The sequence below is a fragment of the Natator depressus genome, chromosome 10 (assembly GCF_965152275.1).
Source record: "Natator depressus isolate rNatDep1 chromosome 10, rNatDep2.hap1, whole genome shotgun sequence".
NCBI lineage: Eukaryota > Metazoa > Chordata > Testudines > Cheloniidae > Natator > Natator depressus.
In genome coordinates this window covers 17671746-17692945 of record NC_134243.1, presented here as the reverse complement: position 1 = coordinate 17692945, position 21200 = coordinate 17671746, and the positions used below count along the sequence as shown (strand labels likewise).

Sequence of the window (21200 nt, the reverse complement as noted above, 5' to 3'; positions counted from 1 at the left end):
TCTTCCCGCCTCTGTCCTGCTCCGATTGGTTTCTTGGCCCCAAAGGCCCCCTGCCCATTGGAGAGAGGTACTGTCAGTCAAAGCGAGCGTCCCTGTGGCTGCCATGGCAACCAGAGTGCGGGACCGTGCTACCTGCTGCGGGGATATGACGGAGCGCGTCTCCCCCAGGGGCCTCGTCCGCTCCGTGTCTCAAAGACTGTAAGCGGGCGGGGCGCTTGCATATGGGGAGCAGGGTGGCGGGTGCATTCGTGAGCAGTGCACGGGAACGGGGCTCCATGGGGTTGCGGGGTGCAGGAGAGAGCCAGGGTATGGCGTGGGGTGGGGACATGTACATGGGGGGGGGACTGGGAATAGAGGGTTGCGGGTTACGCCCTGCATGGATATTGCATGAGTACGTGGGGGGGGGCACGTGGAGGGAGCATGGGTTTGGGGGGTGCATGGATGTGGTGTGATATATGGGGTAGGGAGGGACCTGGGAATTGGAGATTGCATGGGTTTGGGGGGTACATGGAGGGAGCATGGTGAGTGCGTTGGAATAGGTGGTGCATACGATAGAGCGATGAGTGGATATGGGGTTCCCCAGGGATACATGGGGATTGGATTTCTGGCATCGGAGTATGATGGTTGCATCATAGGCACTGGGACCATATGGTTACTCAGGAGTGTGGGGATGCATCGTTACAGTTGATGCATGGGCGGTATATGGATATGAGGTATCTGAGGGTGTGTATTTGGATGAACAGTGTATACGTATGAGGTTTGTGCATGAACATGGAGTACATGGGGGATGTGTAGTTATATGAGTACATAAGGGAAGCGCACACAGGTGTTGTGCATGAATACAAGGGGGACAAGTGAGTGGGAATGGGTGGTTAGTGCCTGGTAGAAGAAGACAGATGGTGAGTGGTGACTAGGAGAGGGGTGAACAGAGATGAGGGGAGTAAATGGCTAAGGATTAGTGTTAGAAATAGGGCAAATTGTCTCTAGTATTGTTCAATAGTTCAGCTCAAAGTAAAATGTTACTGGGTTAACATTTTGCTTAGGGATCAGTTGAAAAGGGGAACTGAGTGTAAGAATCCAATACTACTACTAAACACAGCCTCTCTGTACATACTATATACAGGGCCTCCTGTTCATGCAAGCCTAACTTTTTTGTCTAGTGCTGAGGAACACCTTAAGGAAGTGAGTGCTTCTGTCTCTAATAAATAGCACAGACTTCTTTTTTGCTAGAAAACTAGATTTTTGTTTTTAAGTGGAATAGCCCTTGGGGATAGGGGTGGGAAGATGGACTTAAATTAGAGCTGAAATAGTTGGATAACATGAACTAGATTTACAACTCTAAGAAATAGGCAAGAGATTCACAAGATCCCAAACTCCAAAAAGTTTGCCCATCCCACTTTCTATTTTTCTTTTACTGAAACTGGAAAGTATGTTTTGTCTAGAAAATATTACGTTGATGTGCAAAGAAAAGAAGATAGTTTTGATTTATCTGGAGCTAGCAGGACTGAGGCTGAACGTTCCAGTTTCTGTATGGTAAGTATTTACTTAAACGCATATTGTTTTCAAAAGAGCAAATAGGCTCCAATCCTGCACTGCACCTTGATGGATCCCTGAGCCCATGCAGACTCCCACTGAAGTCAACACAAGATGCAAGATAACAACATCAGTGGTGCTCTGTGCAGACACAGGGGTCTGCCTGAGTGAATGTCAGTGCAGGATCAGGATTGCATGAACTAATGAAGCCCAAGAAATGCTGGAAAAATGAGTCTGACCTAGTTACTGTTGCTATGTCTCTTCCTTTTAAATCTGATTGAAAGGAAATTAAATTGAGGACCGTTAAGGTTACTAGAAGATGTATGCTTTTATTTTCTCTTTTGCGTGGTGGTAGTTTATGATGGAAAAAAAATCTACCACATCATCAAATCCTCCTCCCTGCAAGACCAGAATATAGTCCCTTGCTAGAGGACATACTAGATACTGCAATTGGCAATTGATTATTTAACTCGTGCACATGTGAGGGTACTGAATATTTTATTTAGCCTTAGAAATATTTACACTGTTACTGTATAAGCTTAGACTGTTCACCTTAGAAAAGAGGTGATTAAGAGGGAATATGATATAGTGGTCTATAAAATCATGACTGGTGTGAAGAAAGTAAATAGGGAAGTGTTAATTGTCCATTCACATAACACACAAATTAGGAGTCACCTAATGAAATTTAACAGGCAGCAGCAGGATTAAATCAAACATAAAGAAGTACTTCTTCACGCAATGCACAGTCAACCTGTTACATTTCTTACCAGGGAATGCTGTGAAGGCCAAAAGTATAACTGGTTTCATAAAAGAATTAGATATGTTCATAGAAGATAGGTCCATCAGTAGCTATTAGCCAAGATGGTCAGAGATACAATCTTATGCTCTGGGTGTCCCTAAACCTCTGACAGCCAGAAGCTGGGACTGAATGATAGGGGATGGATTACTCAGTAATTGCCCTGTTCTGTTCATTCCCCCTGAGGCATATGGCACTGGCCAACAATGACAGGATACTGGGCTAGATGGACCATTGGTCCGACTAGTATGGCCATTCTTATGTTCTTATAAAAACAAATCCATATAAATATTTAATTCCACGTAAAATTAAATTGAGTATAAAAAGTGGAACCTTCTTATGCACCAATTACCTATTCTTACCTGAGGTCCAGAAAGTCATGTTTTGAAGTCCTTTTAATACTAAAGACTGGGCTACATGCATCACTGATGACTTCAATGGAGTTGCAAGGAACCTAAGTGTAAGCAGAATTTGGGCTGTTCTATGTATGTACTGTATTCTGAGGAGCAAACATATGCTGCTTTTGGCTGTACCTTGGAGAAGATATCAGACATTTGGACAGACTAAATTACCAGGGTCGTAAATTATCTGTAGATACTGTAGTAGCTCATCAAAGCTGTATGTATATCTGATATTTCAGATATCAAGGGATCCTATATGGAATCTGGAGCTAACCAAGGTTCTGATTCAGGAAAGCACCCTGAGCATATGCTTGACTTTAAGCTTGTGTTTAAGTCCCGCTGGCATCACTGGAACTTAAAAATGTACTTAATAGCTTTCCTCAGTCAGGGCCCAAGTACTGATCCCTACCAGAAGTGGTGCATGCCTTCTTTAGCTCACCACTCAGATCATCACAATATTTATCATGTTTTATTTCCACCATGGCAAAAAGAACATTTGTATCAGAGAATTTCTAGCTCTCCTTAGTATCAGTAACTCTGCCCCAAAGATAGGACACTTCATGACATATTTGCCTTTTCAAAAACAAACACACACAAAGTAAATAAGTTTTGTAAATAAAACTTAAGACCAAAATAAAACCAAGACCAAATGGAAAACATGGTATTTGCTGTTCAACAATATAAAATTCAGAAATCCCAGGTCTTGTCCACACTAACATTTTTCTTAATATTTTCTATTGCTAGCACTAGCATAGCTCTATCAGTGGTAGCAACAGTGATTAGAATAGACAGGGTAAAGGTTGCTTCTGGCATTTGAACCACCATGTCTCAGAGACCTCTCCTGAGCTGGGTAAGACAACACAGTGGTTAAAACACCAGTAGCCAGCCCCCCTCCACGCCTCCATTACTATCTCTGATGAAGCTGCACTGCTAGTGGAACGGTTGGAAATTTTAAGGAATCCACAATTCCAGATGCGCTTTGGAACCTGCATTCCTTATTGAGAAGGTTTTTTTCCCCTTGGGTTACATCTTATGTTGCAGGTTTTCTAGGTTATATAAAACTTCTCTGAGAGTCTTTAAACAAATAGAACAACTAATCATCATAGTTTGCCAGTTTGTAAATTGATGCTGCTTAGAGACCTGGTAAGTTGGAAGAACAGGTTTTTCACTGTATTTTATATTAATGAGGAAGTGTACTTTGCACACTGATTTACTTGTCAATTTGTCACGCCCTCGTTGCTGCACAATGAGGAAATAGACTCTAACAAGCCAGAGAAAAGATGTATAACTTTTCCTGTGAAAATGTATAGAAATTCTTTGGCAGTAGAGTGATATTTATTTTCCCACTGCCGCATAGAAATTTTCATGCACATTTTGTGTTAGTGTGAATTACCTGCATTAATCTCCCATCTGCTATGCAGTAACACAAAGGCAGGCACAGATCCTGCTAACCCTTATGTTCATGGGCACAAGTATGTGCACAAGTACTTCCACTGAGTGCAACAGAATGACTTGCCTTTGTAAAGTTACTGATGTGAAAGTGTTTGTTGACAGGACTGGACCCTAGATAATGCCAGGGGACAGTGATATGACTCAAGCATGAGTGAAAATCAGGACTCTGAAATTATATTGCCAGTTCTGCTATTGACTCACTGTTTTGCCCTTGGGAAAGTCAATTAATGAATGAATGCTTGTATAATAATTTTAAACTCTTAATTGAAAGGTTGCTGTCTAAGTAGAATGTATCTAATATTTTATGCACCACATCATCAACATGCTTTCTAAACTAAGGTATAACAAGAGCCTTTATTGTACTACTTATGGTTTTTTTGTTTTTTTTTTAAATAGAGCAATCCTTAATGAGTAGTTTTAGTATTAATTTTTATGATTTACCTGTCCTGCAAACACAAGTGTACAGTTTGCGTGACGGTTCAGGGGAGCATCCGTGTTCAGAAAAGAACAAGCATATGTGTGTAAATATAAGGGACAGAAGTATGTGGGACTTAAGCATATACACCGTGTTAAGCATGTTATTAAGTAATTTCCTGAATCAGGAGTTTGGTAACTAAGGTATGCATTTTGTGTGTTGTGTACCTTTCTTAATTATCTACATGGATTAAGATTGACTTTCCTTCTGTAAATATCCATATTTTACCCATAATTTTCTACCACTTTTATTTATTACAGCATCCTGGAAGCACTGCTGAACAAAAATATGATCAGTGCCTCAAGCATAATTTTTACAGATTGTAAATTCAAAGCATCTCTTCGAGTGTATACAGGAAATTCTGAAGAATGTGAAAGAAAATTACAGAGCAGCCCAGAAAGACAACAGGAAATGAAGATCATCAAAAAAAAAATTGGCACAAGTAACACTTAATGTTCTTCTTTATACATATAAAGTATTTTCCTGTTCAAATACAAACATAAAAGTTCAATTTTCCCCTTCTATCAGAATTTTATGTCATTAAAGTACTTTAACATTGCACCTAGCTGCTATGAAGATAGGCCTGTTAAAATCACTACAATAAAAAGTAATGTTATGAACAAGCACAAAAGCAATTTGATAAAGAAAGTTCCTGTTTTAATATTTTAGAAAAAAAACCACCTGAAAATAATTAAGAGAGACATGAGCCATTTTGCAGCTTTACTAAAGTCCCTCTGAAGAAGATAATTACAGTCAGAGTTGCATTAAATAAATGCAATAATATGTTTGTTTGTTTTGAAGGATTTTGTAACTGACAGACATTTCCCAGTCTTAGTAAGGAGTACAAAAAAGTAATGTATAGATCACAGTAAATTCTATTAAGCATTTGTCTTGGGCCAGGCCACATACATCAGCAGTGCAATATACTGCTACACAGCAGACCCAGGTATGACTCCTAAGCCACTGGAGCTTGAGTTATGGGAGTAACTGTTGCTCAAGAAACTCAGGTTGATGAATTTCCACTCTCCAGATGGATCTCTCTGACCTATAGATGGAATAGAAGTGCCACTGACTTTCCTCTTCTTTGCTGGAAGAGGAACATTGTAGTGGTGGCTTGTGGGGAGGTTTGAGAAGTGTATGTATGAGGAAATGGTGAGCACAGAATAACTGGGTGGGAGAAAATCTGAAAATTGCAGGGAGGAGCCTTTAGACTGGCATTGCTTTATGGAATATAATTCACTCATGAACCTAAACTCTGATAAACAGCTGCAAGCAGGAAGGGTGCTGGCAATCTCTGTGTAAAAGGACAGGAAGAGGAGACATGGATCATCATGTATAGAAATACAAAACAGACCTCTCTCTATAAGGATCAAATCAAGAGCTGGGCTCTCCCTATTCTTTTCCCAACAGAAACATAAATGTAAAAATAATCTCTGAACGCGTAGCACAGAAATCCAGTTTATAACTTCAGGTAAAAAAATCTTTTCCATGACTTTAATTCTGTTAATAAAACAGAAACTATTGAGAAGCTAATTATTTTATACCACAGCTTCAAAGTGTCCCACATACAAGCCTTTGCATAACAGTTCATAGAATAGTGTAATAAATTTCACCATATTCACAGCAGTCTGTCTGTTTTGAAATCATGGCAATTTATTTACATTCCTGATGTTCACAAACACCTGTGGTATATTATATCCTATTGATATGTATAGAATTTTTTCAACATGGATTAAAATATATTCTTTCATGTTTAACTAGAATAAAGAAGCTGCACAGCTTCCCTTCCAGACTATCTCAATTTCCTCCTCTCCCATACACATCACAAGAAGAAGTCATGAGGCTCATTTCATCAGCTTCAAAGCTAATTGTTGCGGCGGTAAGTAATACAGGTCATGCTACTTTAATCATTAAAGAGGTAACAGAACATTTTCCATTGTTGCACCTTAACAACAAGTTCCCCATAAATTGCAATGATAAAGGATCAAATTTTGCACTCTGACTGTAAATCCATAGTCACTGCTTTGACTTTAATAGTTATTATGGATATACAATCATGTTCCTGAGAGCAGAATTTAGCCAAAGTCTTTTGCTGCTCCATAAAATCAGATCACCTCCAGTTGAAAATACCCATGACCTTCCACTCCCTGCAATGAAACAGACTAGTTGGACAGGGGCCATCCTATCTTGGGGGAAAAGGAATGGTCAGCTTGCATCAGAATGAAGAAATCCCCCAAAACTTTAATATACATAGCTGCCCAAGGAGAGAGACTTTTATAGTAAATAAACCTCACCTTCCCTGATTCTCAGCTTATTTTAAAAACACTATACAATTATATCAATTCTTTTGTCTTTTTATTTCAAATAAAGTCAAGGACAACATACTGGCTTCTATATTTACACTACAGAAACTCCTCACTTAAAGTTGTCCAGTTAACGTTTCATTGCTGATCAATTAGAGAGCACGCTCTTTTAAAGTTGTACAATGCTCCCTTATAACATTGTTTGGCAGCCGCCTGCTTTGTCCATCACTTGCAGAAAGAGCAGCCCGTTGGAGCTAGCTGGTGGGGGCATGGAACCAGGGTGGGCTGGCAGCCTCCTATCAGCTCCCCACTTCCCTAAGTTCCCTGTGTGGCAGCCACCCAGCAGGCTATCAGTTGCTGGCAGTTCAGCTGTCCCTCCTGCCACTGCCATGTGCTGCTCCTGCCCTTTGCCTTGGAGCTGCTCCCAGGAGCCTCCTGCTTGCTGTGCAGGGGTGGGGGGAAGAGGAGTGCTAATGTCAGGGTGTCCCCCTCACCCCTGTTCCTGCCCACCACTTACCCCATCTCTATAGAGCGAGTGGGGACACGACAGGGCTCAGGATGGAGGGAACTTGCTAGCAGCAGCTGCTCTCGCAACTTGCTGATCTACTTAAAAAGGCAATGCACTTAGAGTGGGGTCAGCGTATTAAAGGGGCAATGCGCATCTGTCTCTCACACACAGGGTGTGAGTCTCTGTCTCTGTCTCAAATGCTGTCTCCCCTCCCTCCATTTGTGCTGCCTTGTAGAATATGAGGCTACATTAACAACAACGTGTTAACCTTTGAGGGCTCAGACGAGTGCTAGTTCATCATTCAGCACTAAGGTATTCCCTGGGAAATATCCCACCCTCTGACTCCACCACCTCAACCAAGCTTCACAATCATCATTGCTGTGCACAGTATTAAATTGTTTGTTTAAAACTTATAGTGTGTGTGTGTGTGTGTGTGTGTGTGTAAAAAAAAAATAGTCTTTTGTCTGGTGAAAAAAATTTCCCTGGAACCTATACCCTCCCACCCCCCATTTACATTAATTCTTATGGGGAAATTGGATTCACGTAACATCATGTCACTTAAAGTCACATTTTTCAGGAACATAACGGCAATGTTAAGTGAGGAGTTACTGTACAACAAAAGCAAAAGCACACTTTTGAAACATAGGATTCAATAAAAGCCTGTTGAAATGAATCTGAGTTTTTCCGTTGATTTAAAGGATTTTGGATCAGGCCAATAAGTATGTGAATTTAAGTATCAAAATAAGTGACCTGATTTTCAGAGGTGCTGACATTTGAAGGCAGCACCTCATCAATCAATTCATTAATTTCACTGCATAAGATGAGGCATCCGTATGTGACACTTTTGACCATAACGCATTTTCCCATCAGACAGACAGACCAAATGTAGAATATATTGTATACGTGTAGCAGGTCGCTTGCTAGGATTAGTTTATCTCACTTAATCATTTCCCAGCCACTGCAGGGGCCTGGGGCACTGGTGCACCATGGTCACCATGGTCCCTTCTATTCGCTGCCTGTGGCACATAGAATCATAGGACTGGAAGGATGCTCAATAGGTCGTCTAGCCCAGTCTCCTGCACTCCAGGCAGGACTAAGTAATAACTAGACCACCCCAAACAAGTGTTTGGAGGTTTTTAAGAGCAGGTTAGACAATGACAGAGATTCCACAGCCTCCCTAGGCAGTTTATTCCAGTGCTTAACTACCTTGACATTCAGGAAGTTTTTCCTAATGTCCAACCTAAACCTTCCCTGCTACAATTTAAGCCCATTGCTTCTTGTCCTATCCTCAGAGTTTAAGGAGAATAATTTTTCTCCCTCCTCCTTGTAACAACCTTTTATGTACTTGAAAACTATGATCATGTCCCCCCTCAGTCTTCTCTTCTGCAGACTAAAAAAACCCAATTTTTTCAGTCTTCCCTCATAGGTCATGTTTTCTAGATCTTTCCATCATTTTTGTTGCTGTCCTCTGGACTTTCTCTAATTTGTCCACATCTTTCCTGAAATGTGGCTCCCAGAACTGGACACAATACACCAGCTGAGGCTCTATCAGTGCGGAGTAGAGCGGAAGAATTACTTCTTGTGTCTTGCTTACAACAGTCCTGCTGATACATCCCAGAATGATGTTCACTTTTTTTGCAAGTGTTACACTGTTGATTCACATTTAGCTTGTGATCCACTATGACCCCCAGATCCCTTTCCACACTACTCCTTCCTAGGCAGTCATTTCCATTTTATATGTGTGCAATTGATTGTTCCTTCCTAAGTGGAGTACTGTGCATTTGTCCTTATTGAATTTCATCCTGTTTACTACAGACCATTTCTCCAGTTTGTCCAGATCATTTTGAATTTTAATCCTATCCTCCAGAGCACTTGCAACCACTCCCAGCTTGGTATGGTCTGCAAACTTTATAAGTGTACTCTACGCCATTATCTAAATCATTGATGAAGATATTGAACAGAACTGGCCCTAGAACTGATCTCTGCAGGACCCCACGTGATATTCCCTTCCAGCCTGACTGTGAATCACTGATAACTACTCTCTGGGGATAGTTTTCCAACCAGTTATGCACCCACCTTACAGTAGCTCCTTCTAAGCTGTGTCTCCATAATTTGTTTACAAGAAGGTAATGTGAGACAGTATCAAAAGCCTTACTAAAGTCCAGATATACAACATCTACCACTTCCCCCATCTACACGGTTTGTTACTCTGTTAAAAAAAGGTATTAGATTTGTTTGACATAATTTGTTCTTGACAAATCCATGTTGACTGTTATTTATCACCTTTATTCTCTTCTAGTTGTTTGCAAATTGACTGTTTGATTATTTGCTCCATTAATTCCCTGGGTTATCCTTATTCCCCCAATACCCTAGTCTCCTATGGGCTGTATTACATTGGTCTAATTTGAGTTGTTGGGTTTAAGTGTGTGGATGGTGGTGGTCTGTGATATACAGGAGATCAGACTAGATGATCTGGTGGTCCCTTCTGGCCTTAAACTCTGTCTCTGTGACACTTCGCTGTAATCTGACGGGGTAAAGTGGCCTTAAAATGTAAATGAGTGTAAATTACCTGAACCCACTTTAAAGGAGAATCAAGCCTGGAATGTTAGTGTGCAGGCCTGAGCACATGCCTGGGGGCCAGGATTTCATCAATTCTAATCCTGGCTGTGACACAGATTCCTGCTAAAACATTAAGCAAGACATACTCTTTCTCTCTGCCTCTACAAGTTCCCCCTTGTGAAAGTGAGAATAATGCTGCTCTGTCTCACAAGAATACTGTGAGGATTAAATAGATAACATGTAAGCCTTGGAAGAGGAAAAGTGGTTAATACTGTTATTGCTCGTGCTGACTACAAATTTAATGGAGAATTGTTTATGAACTAATCGCTTACCTGTAGCGAACTCAATTTGTAAAGATTTCTATTAATATAATTACACTTATCTTCTTCTTAGACTTGTGAAATCTCTTCGGAGGAAATAAAGAAGCCAGACTGTGCCTCACCCCAGAAGAGGAAAGAAGATAAAAATATTCAAAGATTGGACCATTACTGTAAACAGCGTACACCTCCTCTTGTGATCTCTCCAGATCCCCATGAATATGATGCTAAGAGGTGTGAGAAAAGTTCAGAGAGATTTTCAGCAACACAGCTGAGTGAAATTATGATAGCCTTTAATTTTTATACTCTGTACCGTTTTACGCTGTTTTAAACATTTACAGCACTTTCACATTTTAGAGGATCAGATGTCAGAGTAGGATTTCTTTATCGCTTTCTAATGTTTAAAGTTAGCTGAACCTTTTCTGTTAAATTACCCCATTTATGTTATCAGATTTGTTGACATTTGTCCCACCCAAACTTTATCAAAACAATAAGAGGAAATATGTTTGGAGTATTTAATCCACAAGATATCCTTTTAATAATAAAGAGGCCAACTGTAGAAAGGCAGCATTACTGAGAGAGACTTCTCAAAATCATAAGCCTTTCTAAGCATGGTAGATTATGTCAAAATGTAATGTGGAGGACTGGTTGCTTATTGAAAGTTTTAGAGGCCCAGATTTTTTATATGAAATGTATGTAAGAGAGAATCTTTATATAGTCCCCACTGTCTCCCTTTTGACACTAGGTAACTTCTACATTAGCACATCTCATGATTCAGAGAAGCTTTTATTAATAGAAGTTTCAAATGCTCAATGTCTGACCCTAAGCAAAAGCAAAACAGATCTTTCCTCTTTCTAAAAGACTGTCTGACATTCTAACTTCAGAGCACAAATACCAAAATAACTTGAAAACAAATCACGCCCTGAGGCAGTTACCACATATTGATCAAATCCGTGTGGTTGCACACAGCACAGTGGTGCACTTTAATTTACAGCAAGTCATGCAGACAAAATGGATGAACCCTGGCACCAGAAGCAGGGTTATGACAAACTGTTTACTGTGGATGTAGTTGTGGCTTTGACTGTTACGTGAAAAGTTTTTAGGTTTTATTGTGCTGGGGCATGTCATCTAAAAAAATTTGACATGGGATTAGACACCAACAGGTGTTTTAAAAGAGCTTGCTCAAGTTCTGTAGGCCCTATATTTCACATACCTTAGTATTTTAGTAGTAAAATGTCCGCCTATTGCCATTTCTTTTAAAAATGGTCATTACTGGTTTGATTCTCCTTTCATTTTGACCAGTTGTGAACTAATGTAAATCCACTGACTTCCTTGAAATTAGGCCTGTTTTACACTGGGATAAAGAGAGAACAAGCAGGCTGTGTAACATTTAATAATTGATAGTAAACAAGTTATACTTAATATAGATCCTATCCATGCGTGGGACAAAGCTGTGCATGCCTGCTGTGATCTCATATGCTGTATGAGTGGATATGTTTATACAGTAGTTCGGATGTACAGAAATCACTGGGATTATTAAATTATTCAGTGAATCAGAAGGACATTTACTACCATAGTACAGATAAACCTAGTTTATCAAAATCCTGATTATCTGGGGAAAAATTAAAAAGGACCTTTCCCAGATGTAAAAAGTCCCTCACTGTCCAAATGCCCATTTACTGAAATACTCTCAGCCCCCAAATAATTTGGCAAAATCGTATTTTATGCAAATGTATGTGATGTGTGGCGTCTAACCCGAGTCGTATATTAGAATTCACTCTCGTTTCTCTTTGGCAGTGGCAGAGAGATGCTCGATCTGGCCTGATCAATTCAGCAATCACTACTTTTCATCCTATTGTAATTCCTAGTTATATATAGAAACCGAAGTCAGTCCAGTCTGAGTGCATAAAAACAAAATCCTTACAATTAAATAAGCTTTTGATTTTAGGAAAAAAAGTTTTTCTTAATGGAAAGCAAAGAACCAAGCTTGCCCTTCTGAAGTTAAGCGAGCTATTGTTCCTTTCCAGAGATTGAGAAATAATTAACACGCCAAATTGCTTATTTTTGTTATGCTGTGTATTATAGCTATCATGCAAAGCAGTAAAAGATATAAAAGACTTTTCTATAAGTCATTCATTGAAAGTCGGTGTACAGTACTGTATGAGGAGAGACAATCTAATACAGAGAATAGATACATTAGAAAAGACAGAAAAAATAATGAACAAGTCTATAAATCTCATTAAGTATGACAAGTCATCTTGATTGTGTTTTGAAACAGTTATTTTATACTTCTCATAGCATTGACATATTCTGTTTTAAAAGTACACGGGAAACGAACAAATTAGAAGAATCAAATGCTGACTTTATCCAAGAAGATTCAGGGAATGATTATGGGAAAAGTAAGTTACATTCTTAATATACTTTTCAACCCTTTTCACCATGTCTTAGAAAACAGCTGTTGCCTGCAATGAAATATCTCTTAAAGAATAACCAAGTAAGGCATTTGAAAATGCATGACTGATTCCTGGATTGTTAGCAGGGCTAAATTATTTTAGCAGTTGGTCTTAGAAGGTACTGAAATTGTTTCTAAACACAATTGCAAGTTTGCAAATGATTAAGTTACATTTTCCAGGTGTTCTTTTTACACCTTTACTGTTAAAACAATAACATTGGAGGTGCAGAATCCATCTCAGATAAGCAGGAGAGGAAATGAACTTATTTTTTATTTTGGGGTGTATCTACAGAGCAGCTGGGAATGTGCTTCCTAATGCGGGTAAACTGCTTGAGCTAGTGTGCTACAAAACAGCAGTGTGGCCATAGTGGCATGGGCAGCGACTCAGGCTAGTTACTGGAGTACAATCCTGCGCAACCCCCTGGGTATGTATTCAGGTAGCTAACCCCAGCCTGTGTCGCTGTGGCCACACTACTATTTTTAGGGTGCTAGCTCAACCAGAGCTAGTGTGCGTCTGACTACCCATACTGGGAAGTGCCATCCCAGCTGTTGTGTAGATATAAACTTTGTTGCCAAACAGACTCTCTCACACACACACACACACACACACACACACACCTTGGCCTGACATCATATTATCCGAAGTACATATTGCAAGAGATTCTTTTCCTGCTCTGTTACTTCCTAATATGTGCTCTGCTCCTTTGTACTGCTCCCTCTTCTGATTCATTCTTTTACATCAGATTTTCTTCAAATCTCTTCTGAAAATTCATGCTCGTCTTGATTTCTCTCTGACAAACACTTTATCCTTTCTTGTCATGACTTCTAATTATCTACTTTGCAACTTGTTCTTTTCCCTCTTGACTTTTCCATTCACTTTTAATAGACTATATTTGTTTGATCCATTTTATTGTTGTGTTTTAAAATAATAGTAAAGTGCCATGGGATGAGGGATTTTTTGTTAAATAAATATTAAATTAGTCATTAAAAATATGGTGTCTACTTTAGATACGAACAAAGGCAAGAAAGAAAAAAACATTAGAAATGTAAATGGACCGGTCAGAGTTGAGAGATCATCTAACATTTCCAGTAACTCATCTAAACATAAGAGTGTACTTTCTAAAACTTCTACAAGAGCAACTGATTTAAATTCATTGTACTTAAGTACCATATTTCCATATGCACAACGAACTGACAGAAGTAAAGCTTCTAAAAAAAATGTGCTTAATGAAGGAGAGTCCTCTGCCTTGTGCAGGCATTCAGATATCATGAAGAGCAAGATACAGAGCCCAGTACTGGCCATGTAGCAGGCTTGACGAGTTTTGCTCACTCTCAGAAAAATGAATGCATCTCTAGGTGGCTCTATAAGTCATCTGAATTCAAAAGGCAAAAGTCACCCCAAGTGCCTAGTAGAAAGCATTCAGGCAGCAGAGGTAGTCAGTCTAGCAAGCTTTCACAGAGAAGGCCAATAGAGAACTCCAGGAATATGCCACTACATCAAAAAGAAAGAAGAAATAGTGAAGGAAACAGGGAATTAAATGAGAAAATAATTCATACTATTTCCACAAATGCACAAACCCCAATCATAAATGAAAACACGGGAAAATAAACAGCTTCTTTTGTGACTCTTAAAGGTGGCGTTCACCACAGCCAAAATAACACGTGTAACAGCCTTCATCAGAGAACTCAAAGTAACCAGCGCCAAAAAAAGAAGGAAGATTTGTGTGAATTAGCTACAGGAAAAAATACCAAATCCCATAAGGTCTGTTTCCAAGGTCCATTGCAGTTTTCCAGAAATACTGAACAGAAATGTAAATGTGTAAACTTGAATAGTTGTAACATAACAAGTGAATATGGAATTCAAACCATTGCTTCAGAAAGTAAATCTTTAGAAACTATGACGCATCTTCCAGAGAATGAAAAAGAAGAACACCTTTCTAGGGTTACACTTGGAGCACCTTCCTTTTTACATCAAGTTTTCCTGGAAATGGAGCAAGATGCATCACCTACTTCAACTGCATCTGAGCCTAAAGATCTGGACAGCAGTTTAGAAAACAAAAATATACAACAATTATCTAACCAGCTTTTCATCCTTAATGAATCCACAGGAGACAAGAAGGTTCAGGATGCTATCAGTAATGTACATACAAGGGACATTATTTTAACAGACCCATGTGATTGGCAAATGGCACATATCCCACAGAAGGCTCAGTGTTGTTGCACCTGTGCAGAACAACAACGTAACTTTATATCTGAAACATCTGACGAAGAACAAGACAGTTTCTCAGATTCATCTGTGACAGTAACAAGTATCCTAGGTGCATCAGAAAACGAACAGTCAGAGGAGTTCATTGTATCATCTGTATCTGACAGCCTGAGTCTTAGATCGTTATCTGATGTGCATGAACAGATGGTAAGAGCTTGGTGAAATTATGTTATTAATGTAACAAAACTCTTAAGTGCTTTTTTAAGTAGGCAGCAGTTTCTCTTTCCATTTGAAACCCCCCCCTTTAACAAAAAAGTTGTAAATTGGCTGCTTAAATCATATTAGACCAAATGTGACATGTAAAATTAACAGTCTGGATGTAGAAACAGCTTTTTAACATCTTTGAAAATACTTAAACTAGTGAGGGATTCAGAAAAGGTGTTTCTCACACTAGTTTCTACAGCCTGTCTACACTTGCAAACTCTATAGCCTTAATTCACCATCAGTACACCCTAGGCTCAGATGACACAGTAGTAAAAACCACGGAGTCCTATCCGCATAACAGCTGTCACTGTTGCTGCCACTGGCAGAGAATTCTGGCTACAAGCTTTCCTACTATACACACACCATCACGGAGACAGGGAAAATCTCAAATAGCAACATATGGAAATTCAGCCTGAGTGGCAGTCTGCTCCAAGGTTTAGGATTGGAATAATAGAGGTGTCACCATTCAGGACAAGAGCTTAATCCGCAAATCATATATGTGTCAAAGATTGACCAGCACCTGCCTTAATTAGTGCTCTTAGCATAAAATCAACCCAGAAAAATTGGAAGAAGTGCTCACACAGAGCAGCTTTTTTAGCCCTCACTTTTACTCTGAATGGCAGATACAATTTCAGCAAACAGTATCTCCTATCCAAATAAACCAGTAACCTGATGTAGTCCCATGCACTTCTGTTGACATAGTGAAATAATATTCCATTGGCACCATAGTGCATCTAGAGGACTTGTGAACTGATATATTAAAGTAGTTGGAATATATGGGCTAAAAGGTGTTAACATAACTCAGTCACTGTTCAACATTAAACAGGTTCAGGGTTTGGTATACAGCCTGCTTTGTACCATGGCAAACACACCGGTAAAAACCCTTTCAACCTTTTATTAAAGATATAGCAAAGAAAGAAAAGTAGTTAAAGCATTTGAAATGTAAAATATTAAACAAGGCTTTCAGTTTAACAGCATTTCTTGTTCCCTTTCACTTTAGCTGGAGAACGGTTTAGAAGGACCCCCCTCCCCCTTTTTCCACAGTTTCTTAGATGGTATTAGAGATGGTAATAACTGTCCTTTTGCATAAAAGAGAAGAAGTTAGTTGAGATGAGCTGGAGCTACTTCTGTCAAAATCCAATGCCATTTCATCCCACGTAGTGTTTGGGATTCAGCTGGAGCCAGCAGAGGTAGCGATGGTATCTGAGTCCCTCTCTCTGGCCCAGTCTGGTCAGGCCATCTCTCAGGATAAGGACAAAGAAGGTTCGGGGTCCCAGGAAATGGTCGGGGTGGCTGCCGTATGGTAAAGCTCACTCCGGTAGCTTCTGTCTGTTCTTCCATGTTATATTAAAGTCTCTTTCTTTAAGGACCTTAATTTAGGCCTAATATCTCCCACACCAATTTTGGTTAATTAATTTCCAGTTCCACATCTTCTGTTTTTACCAAGCTTGCTTTTAACAGTCCTTGAACCATATCAGTAGGCCCTTTTGTTCAGGCTAATTTAGTTTTTCTGTCTCCTTGTTGTACCTTTTCCCATCAACGTTTATTATAGGTTATTGTGACATCTTATGAACTTTCACATAGTTTTTACAGTTGAGCTCACAGGTAGAGTAAAATGTTAGGCCCAGTTATTACAACAGGACCCAAATGATGGCAATGCAACTGTCCTGGACAATGTGAAATTATAACAATTGCAATGACAGCCCATCAAGTCTAATTTAAAACAAAAATTTCAAGGAGGAAAATCTTTTAACAGGTATTATCCCATTTTTTTCATCCTAGGAAAAAAACAATTGTGTTGACCAAAAAGAGGAGGAAAACTCTGACTCCAGCATAGGCCATCTTGATCAAAGAGTTCTAGAGGAAATGCAGAAGATTAGCACCTCTGACAGGCTCGCTCAGACAAACTCCTTCCATTTCAGATATTAATATTTATTCTACCTGAAAAGAACCGGATAGGCCATTAGGTTTCCATTTCAGGGACCCACATCTTTGAGCTGGTATTCAATATTGGGGACCTGATGATGCCTTCCTTTCTATAGCACTGCAGTAATCTCACCTGATGGTAACAAAATCATGGATAACAATGGGATGGTTCAAATTCACAAGAGTGAATGTAAGATCCCTCTCAAGTGCAAGATAAGAATGAGTATTACTTATTCTGCCCCAAGGAACTTATAATCTAAATTGCTATCTGGCCATCCAGAAACCACCCAAGATCCAACAAATTCCCCAACCAAACCAAGACATGACCCATTAATCAAAGATACTGATATAATTTCTGCCATTTCCTCAGTATCTTGGTCTTGTCTGGGCTGAGTCTCAGTCTGCTCAGCTCATATCTATGCATCAGCCTCTGTCAGGCAGTGCTATGATGCATTAAATCTATGTCACTGATTTTCATACTACAGCTCTACAAATGAAGAAGGGACAGCAAATATGGATCATGACACGTAAGAGTGTCAATACCAGTCATATTTCCATCATTTTCCACGTTACATTAGTACATAAGTTATCAGGTCAGTAGTAAACTGTTAGAATAAAAAATGGTTAAAATCAAACTTAACATGCCCCAGTCAGAACTGATGCCATATACAAAAATTATAGTGTTTCCTTCTCTGAGTTAGTAGGTATGTAATGGTATCTGTTGCTTTAAAGCATCACAGATTGCGCTAGTTAAGGCATAATATTTCTCACTTTCATGACAAAGAATGTGACTTTTAGAGTTCACGCACAAAAAATCATGTTCTTGATCTCTCCATTCAGCTGCTCCCAAGCAAGCCTTCATACATTTAATGGCTAGTGTAGTGGACTGTGGGATTTTTAAATGTCTTTAAACCATTCAATATTACTACATTAAAAAAACAGTTATTGTAAAATAAAGGATATTTGGCTTCTCAACTTCCTATAACTTCTTAATTAGCACAGTGGGTGATATCCAGGGCCCATTCAAGTCACTGAAGTTTTGCCTTTAACTTCAGTGGGGCTGGCGTTTCATGTCTTTGTGTCATGACTTTTCCTTCTGTAAACTACTTAATATTCTTCTCACTTTTTACCGTCACACACAACTAACCTTAGTTATGTTTAACGACTGTTTTGTTGCAAAGCTTCATCAAAGGGTTGGTCCAGCATGCAAGGGACTTTGACGGAGCTCCCATGTGCCTGTTGTGACCAGAATCAAGCCCTACATTAATTTAAGCTGTAATGAATAATTGATAATGCTTTTAAAATTGGATAAAGTGCACCTCATACAGCTATGCTGATTTCTGCTGAATTAAGTTACATATTGCCAGCTAAATTAGGACAACTGCAAATCATGTCAACTCGTTTAGAAAGCTATTATAATGATGTGCACCTAAAAACCCAGTCAGGCAAGGTGAGACATGTGAGCAGACCTCTGCACCCATGCGGCGCTTCACTGACTTCACTAGGGCTTTGTGCAGATTTAAGGGTTTGCACACTTAGCTCAGTTTACAGGACTGGGGGCCTAAATAGTATTTACTTTAAAAGTGTAATATTTGTGACACATACACCTGCACAAAGTGTTACAGCTGAGGGAATTTTGCACCAAAAAACTAAAAATTCTGTGCACATTTTAAAATTCTGAAAATTTTATTTGTCAATAAATAAACATGGAGACTCCCACATGGCAGTGGGGAGAACAGGCCACTGGCTGCATAGAGGTGGGAGATCACCCTGCAGTCCCCCTGGGACACAGACTTGACGGTGAGGCTGCACACAACCCTGACAAAGTGCAAGGGCCAGGCCTGCCCCAGAAACACCCTGGGGCCCTGCCCCTCTGTACCAGGTGTGGGCAGGCAGGCTCCTCTTGGCAGGATCCAAGTGTGGAGGGGCTTAGTGTGGGGTAACCTGGGTGCAAGCAGCTCAGGAGGGGATCTGGATGCACAAAGGCTCATTTGGGGGTGGGGTGGTTCTGGGTGCAGGGGCAATGGGATTTTGCAGGGGGGTCCAGGTGAAGGTGGTTGGAACTTGATTGGGGGGGGGGGTCAGTGTGTGGGGAGGTTCAATGGGGAGGGGTCCGGGTGCTGGGGGAGTGGGGCTTGGTCGGATGGGAATCCAGGTGCAGCTGGTTGGGGCTCAGTGGGGTGGGGGTCCAGTGTGGGGGGGCTCGTTGGGGTGGTGCAGGGGGGATGGGGTGTTTGATGAGCCTGCTTAACAGGGGAGCCCCAGCTGCTGCTGCCGCATGCCAAGCTCCCACTCCTCCCCATACCCACTGTCCCTGCCTCATCCCCTCCCCATTTCTCTCTCCACTGTCCCCTGCCCCTGTCTCACTCCCACATTGCCTCTTCCTCGCCCCACCACAGGCCCTCCCCCTTGTACAGGAAACAGGAAGGCTTCCAACACACACAAGGGGAGCACAACCAGCACAAGGACCCAGGAGGCGGCATCCAGCTGCAGAGGCAGCAGCCAGAGCTGAACCCTCTGTCAGTCAGCCAAGCAGCTCTGCGCTCACAGAAATGGGGGGTAACAGTGGCATCTGACCCCATGTGCTCCCCCATCTCACCTCTGTTTGGGGGGACAATGCCTCCCCAAACTACACCCACCAAAAACCACACAGGCACATGAGCACTCATGCAGATTCCCTTTGCTTCCCCATCATTTTCTGCTGAGAAGCAAAGAAATCTGCAGAGGGACCTGAATTTTGCGCCCGCGCAGTGACACAGAATTCCCCCAGGAGTAAAAGTATATAAAAAAATCAAAGTGGCACCGTAATTGGGTCTGCTCCTGTGAGGCTTTCATGCACAGAACTCCCATTGATTTCACTAGAGTTCCACATTCAGAGAGCTTGCATGATTAGCCCCACAGAGCCTGAGTTTGCAAAGACTTACATATGTGTTTAACTTTACTACCATGACTACTAGTACTTTAGCCTTGTGCATTGACTTGTCCCACTGTCTCTAGCGGGACAGCTCACACGGTGTAAAGCTAAGCATGTCTTTGCAGGACTATGGTCACAATTATTCATTTTTACCTTTTGTGAAATCCATTGAAAGAATGTGTAATTTCCTGTTTTGAAAGAAAATGACTGTCAATTACATTACTAGTAAGTATTGTGTTGGCCTGTAAATTAACTGTCTCTCTAATAATCAGTATATTAAAAAGCCCAGTATATGTGTAATTTATAATAAAAATATTTCCTACCAGTCAATTGAATTTTTTTCAAGTGATAAAATAGCTCCAAGGAAAGACTGTTTTTTATACCACTGTGGGAAAGGGGTCCAGCAGTCAGATTGGATATTTCCTAGAACCACATGAAGCGGAGATAAAATAGAAAGACACAAATGCTCTTAATTCCCTTCCAAGACAGTACTTTGTTCTCAACTGAATATAAATATGATTTATTTTTTTAACATTTAGAACAAATGTCAAAGCTGTTGCTCAGTCTCAATACAGTTAGCTTTAGATAGCAATGAAGCTGCAGCAGTGCAGACTGACTTCCCTGTAGATGCTAATGATGCCTATGGAAGCCAACCCAATGGAAGTGAAAAGAAAAAAGAAAAGGAGTACTTGTGGCACCTTAGAGACTAACCAGTTTATTTGAGCATGAGCTTTCGTGAGCTTTTCTTTTTTCTTTTTACGAATACAGACTAACACGGCTGTTACTCTGAAACCAATGGAAGTGAGCACAATAACATCATGTTGCCTTAAATGTGACCCAGATTTTCAAGCTGTTACCACTAAAAGCCAAGCATTTAGTAAAAGTGTGTATCTTAAGTGAGATTCATTGAACACAAGAATAATCCAGATCCAGTTAGGCCCTGGCCCTGAAGTCTGTGGTAAAACTCATATTACCTTTCTTTGTACAGGATCAACCCTTCTGTTAGTTTCTTCAGAGCTGAAACTGACTTGGAAACAGTGATATTCAATTTTCATAACATTTTAACATGGTTTGACTCATGCGATTCTTTTCTC

General features: G+C 40.3%; 1 protein-coding gene across 3 annotated transcripts; it reads left to right on the top strand.

The window, feature by feature from the left end:
• The first annotated feature begins 83 nt into the window (after positions 1 to 83).
• Positions 84 to 20428, top strand: LOC141994891 (uncharacterized). 3 transcript variants are annotated; one of them, XM_074965372.1, is made up of 8 exons: positions 84 to 198; positions 1443 to 1533; positions 4918 to 5099; positions 6419 to 6536; positions 10421 to 10578; positions 12667 to 12743; positions 14431 to 15209; positions 19592 to 20428. In XM_074965372.1, exons 4-8 carry the CDS (start codon positions 6495 to 6497, stop codon positions 19766 to 19768), a joined length of 1233 nt encoding a protein of 410 aa, XP_074821473.1. In that variant the 5' UTR covers positions 84 to 198; positions 1443 to 1533; positions 4918 to 5099; positions 6419 to 6494; the 3' UTR covers positions 19769 to 20428. The 3 variants fall into 3 exon arrangements, with proteins under 3 accessions (XP_074821473.1, XP_074821472.1, XP_074821474.1); XM_074965371.1 differs by having other exon boundaries at positions 12643 to 12743; XM_074965373.1 differs by lacking the exon at positions 19592 to 20428 and adding an exon at positions 17049 to 19153 and having other exon boundaries at positions 12643 to 12743.
• The last annotated feature ends 772 nt before the right edge of the window (positions 20429 to 21200 follow it).

Bases quoted from the DNA above. Each gene is read 5' to 3' on its own strand.
- LOC141994891 (XM_074965371.1), top strand. From the start codon at position 6,495: ATGAGGCTCATTTCATCAGCTTCAAAGCTAATTGTTGCGGCG. The intron at 10,579-12,642 runs GTGTGAGAAAAG...TACTTCTCATAG, and splicing joins CATGAATATGATGCTAAGAG to CATTGACATATTCTGTTTTA. The intron at 15,210-19,591 runs GTAAGAGCTTGG...GCCCCACCACAG, and splicing joins CTGATGTGCATGAACAGATG to GCCCTCCCCCTTGTACAGGA.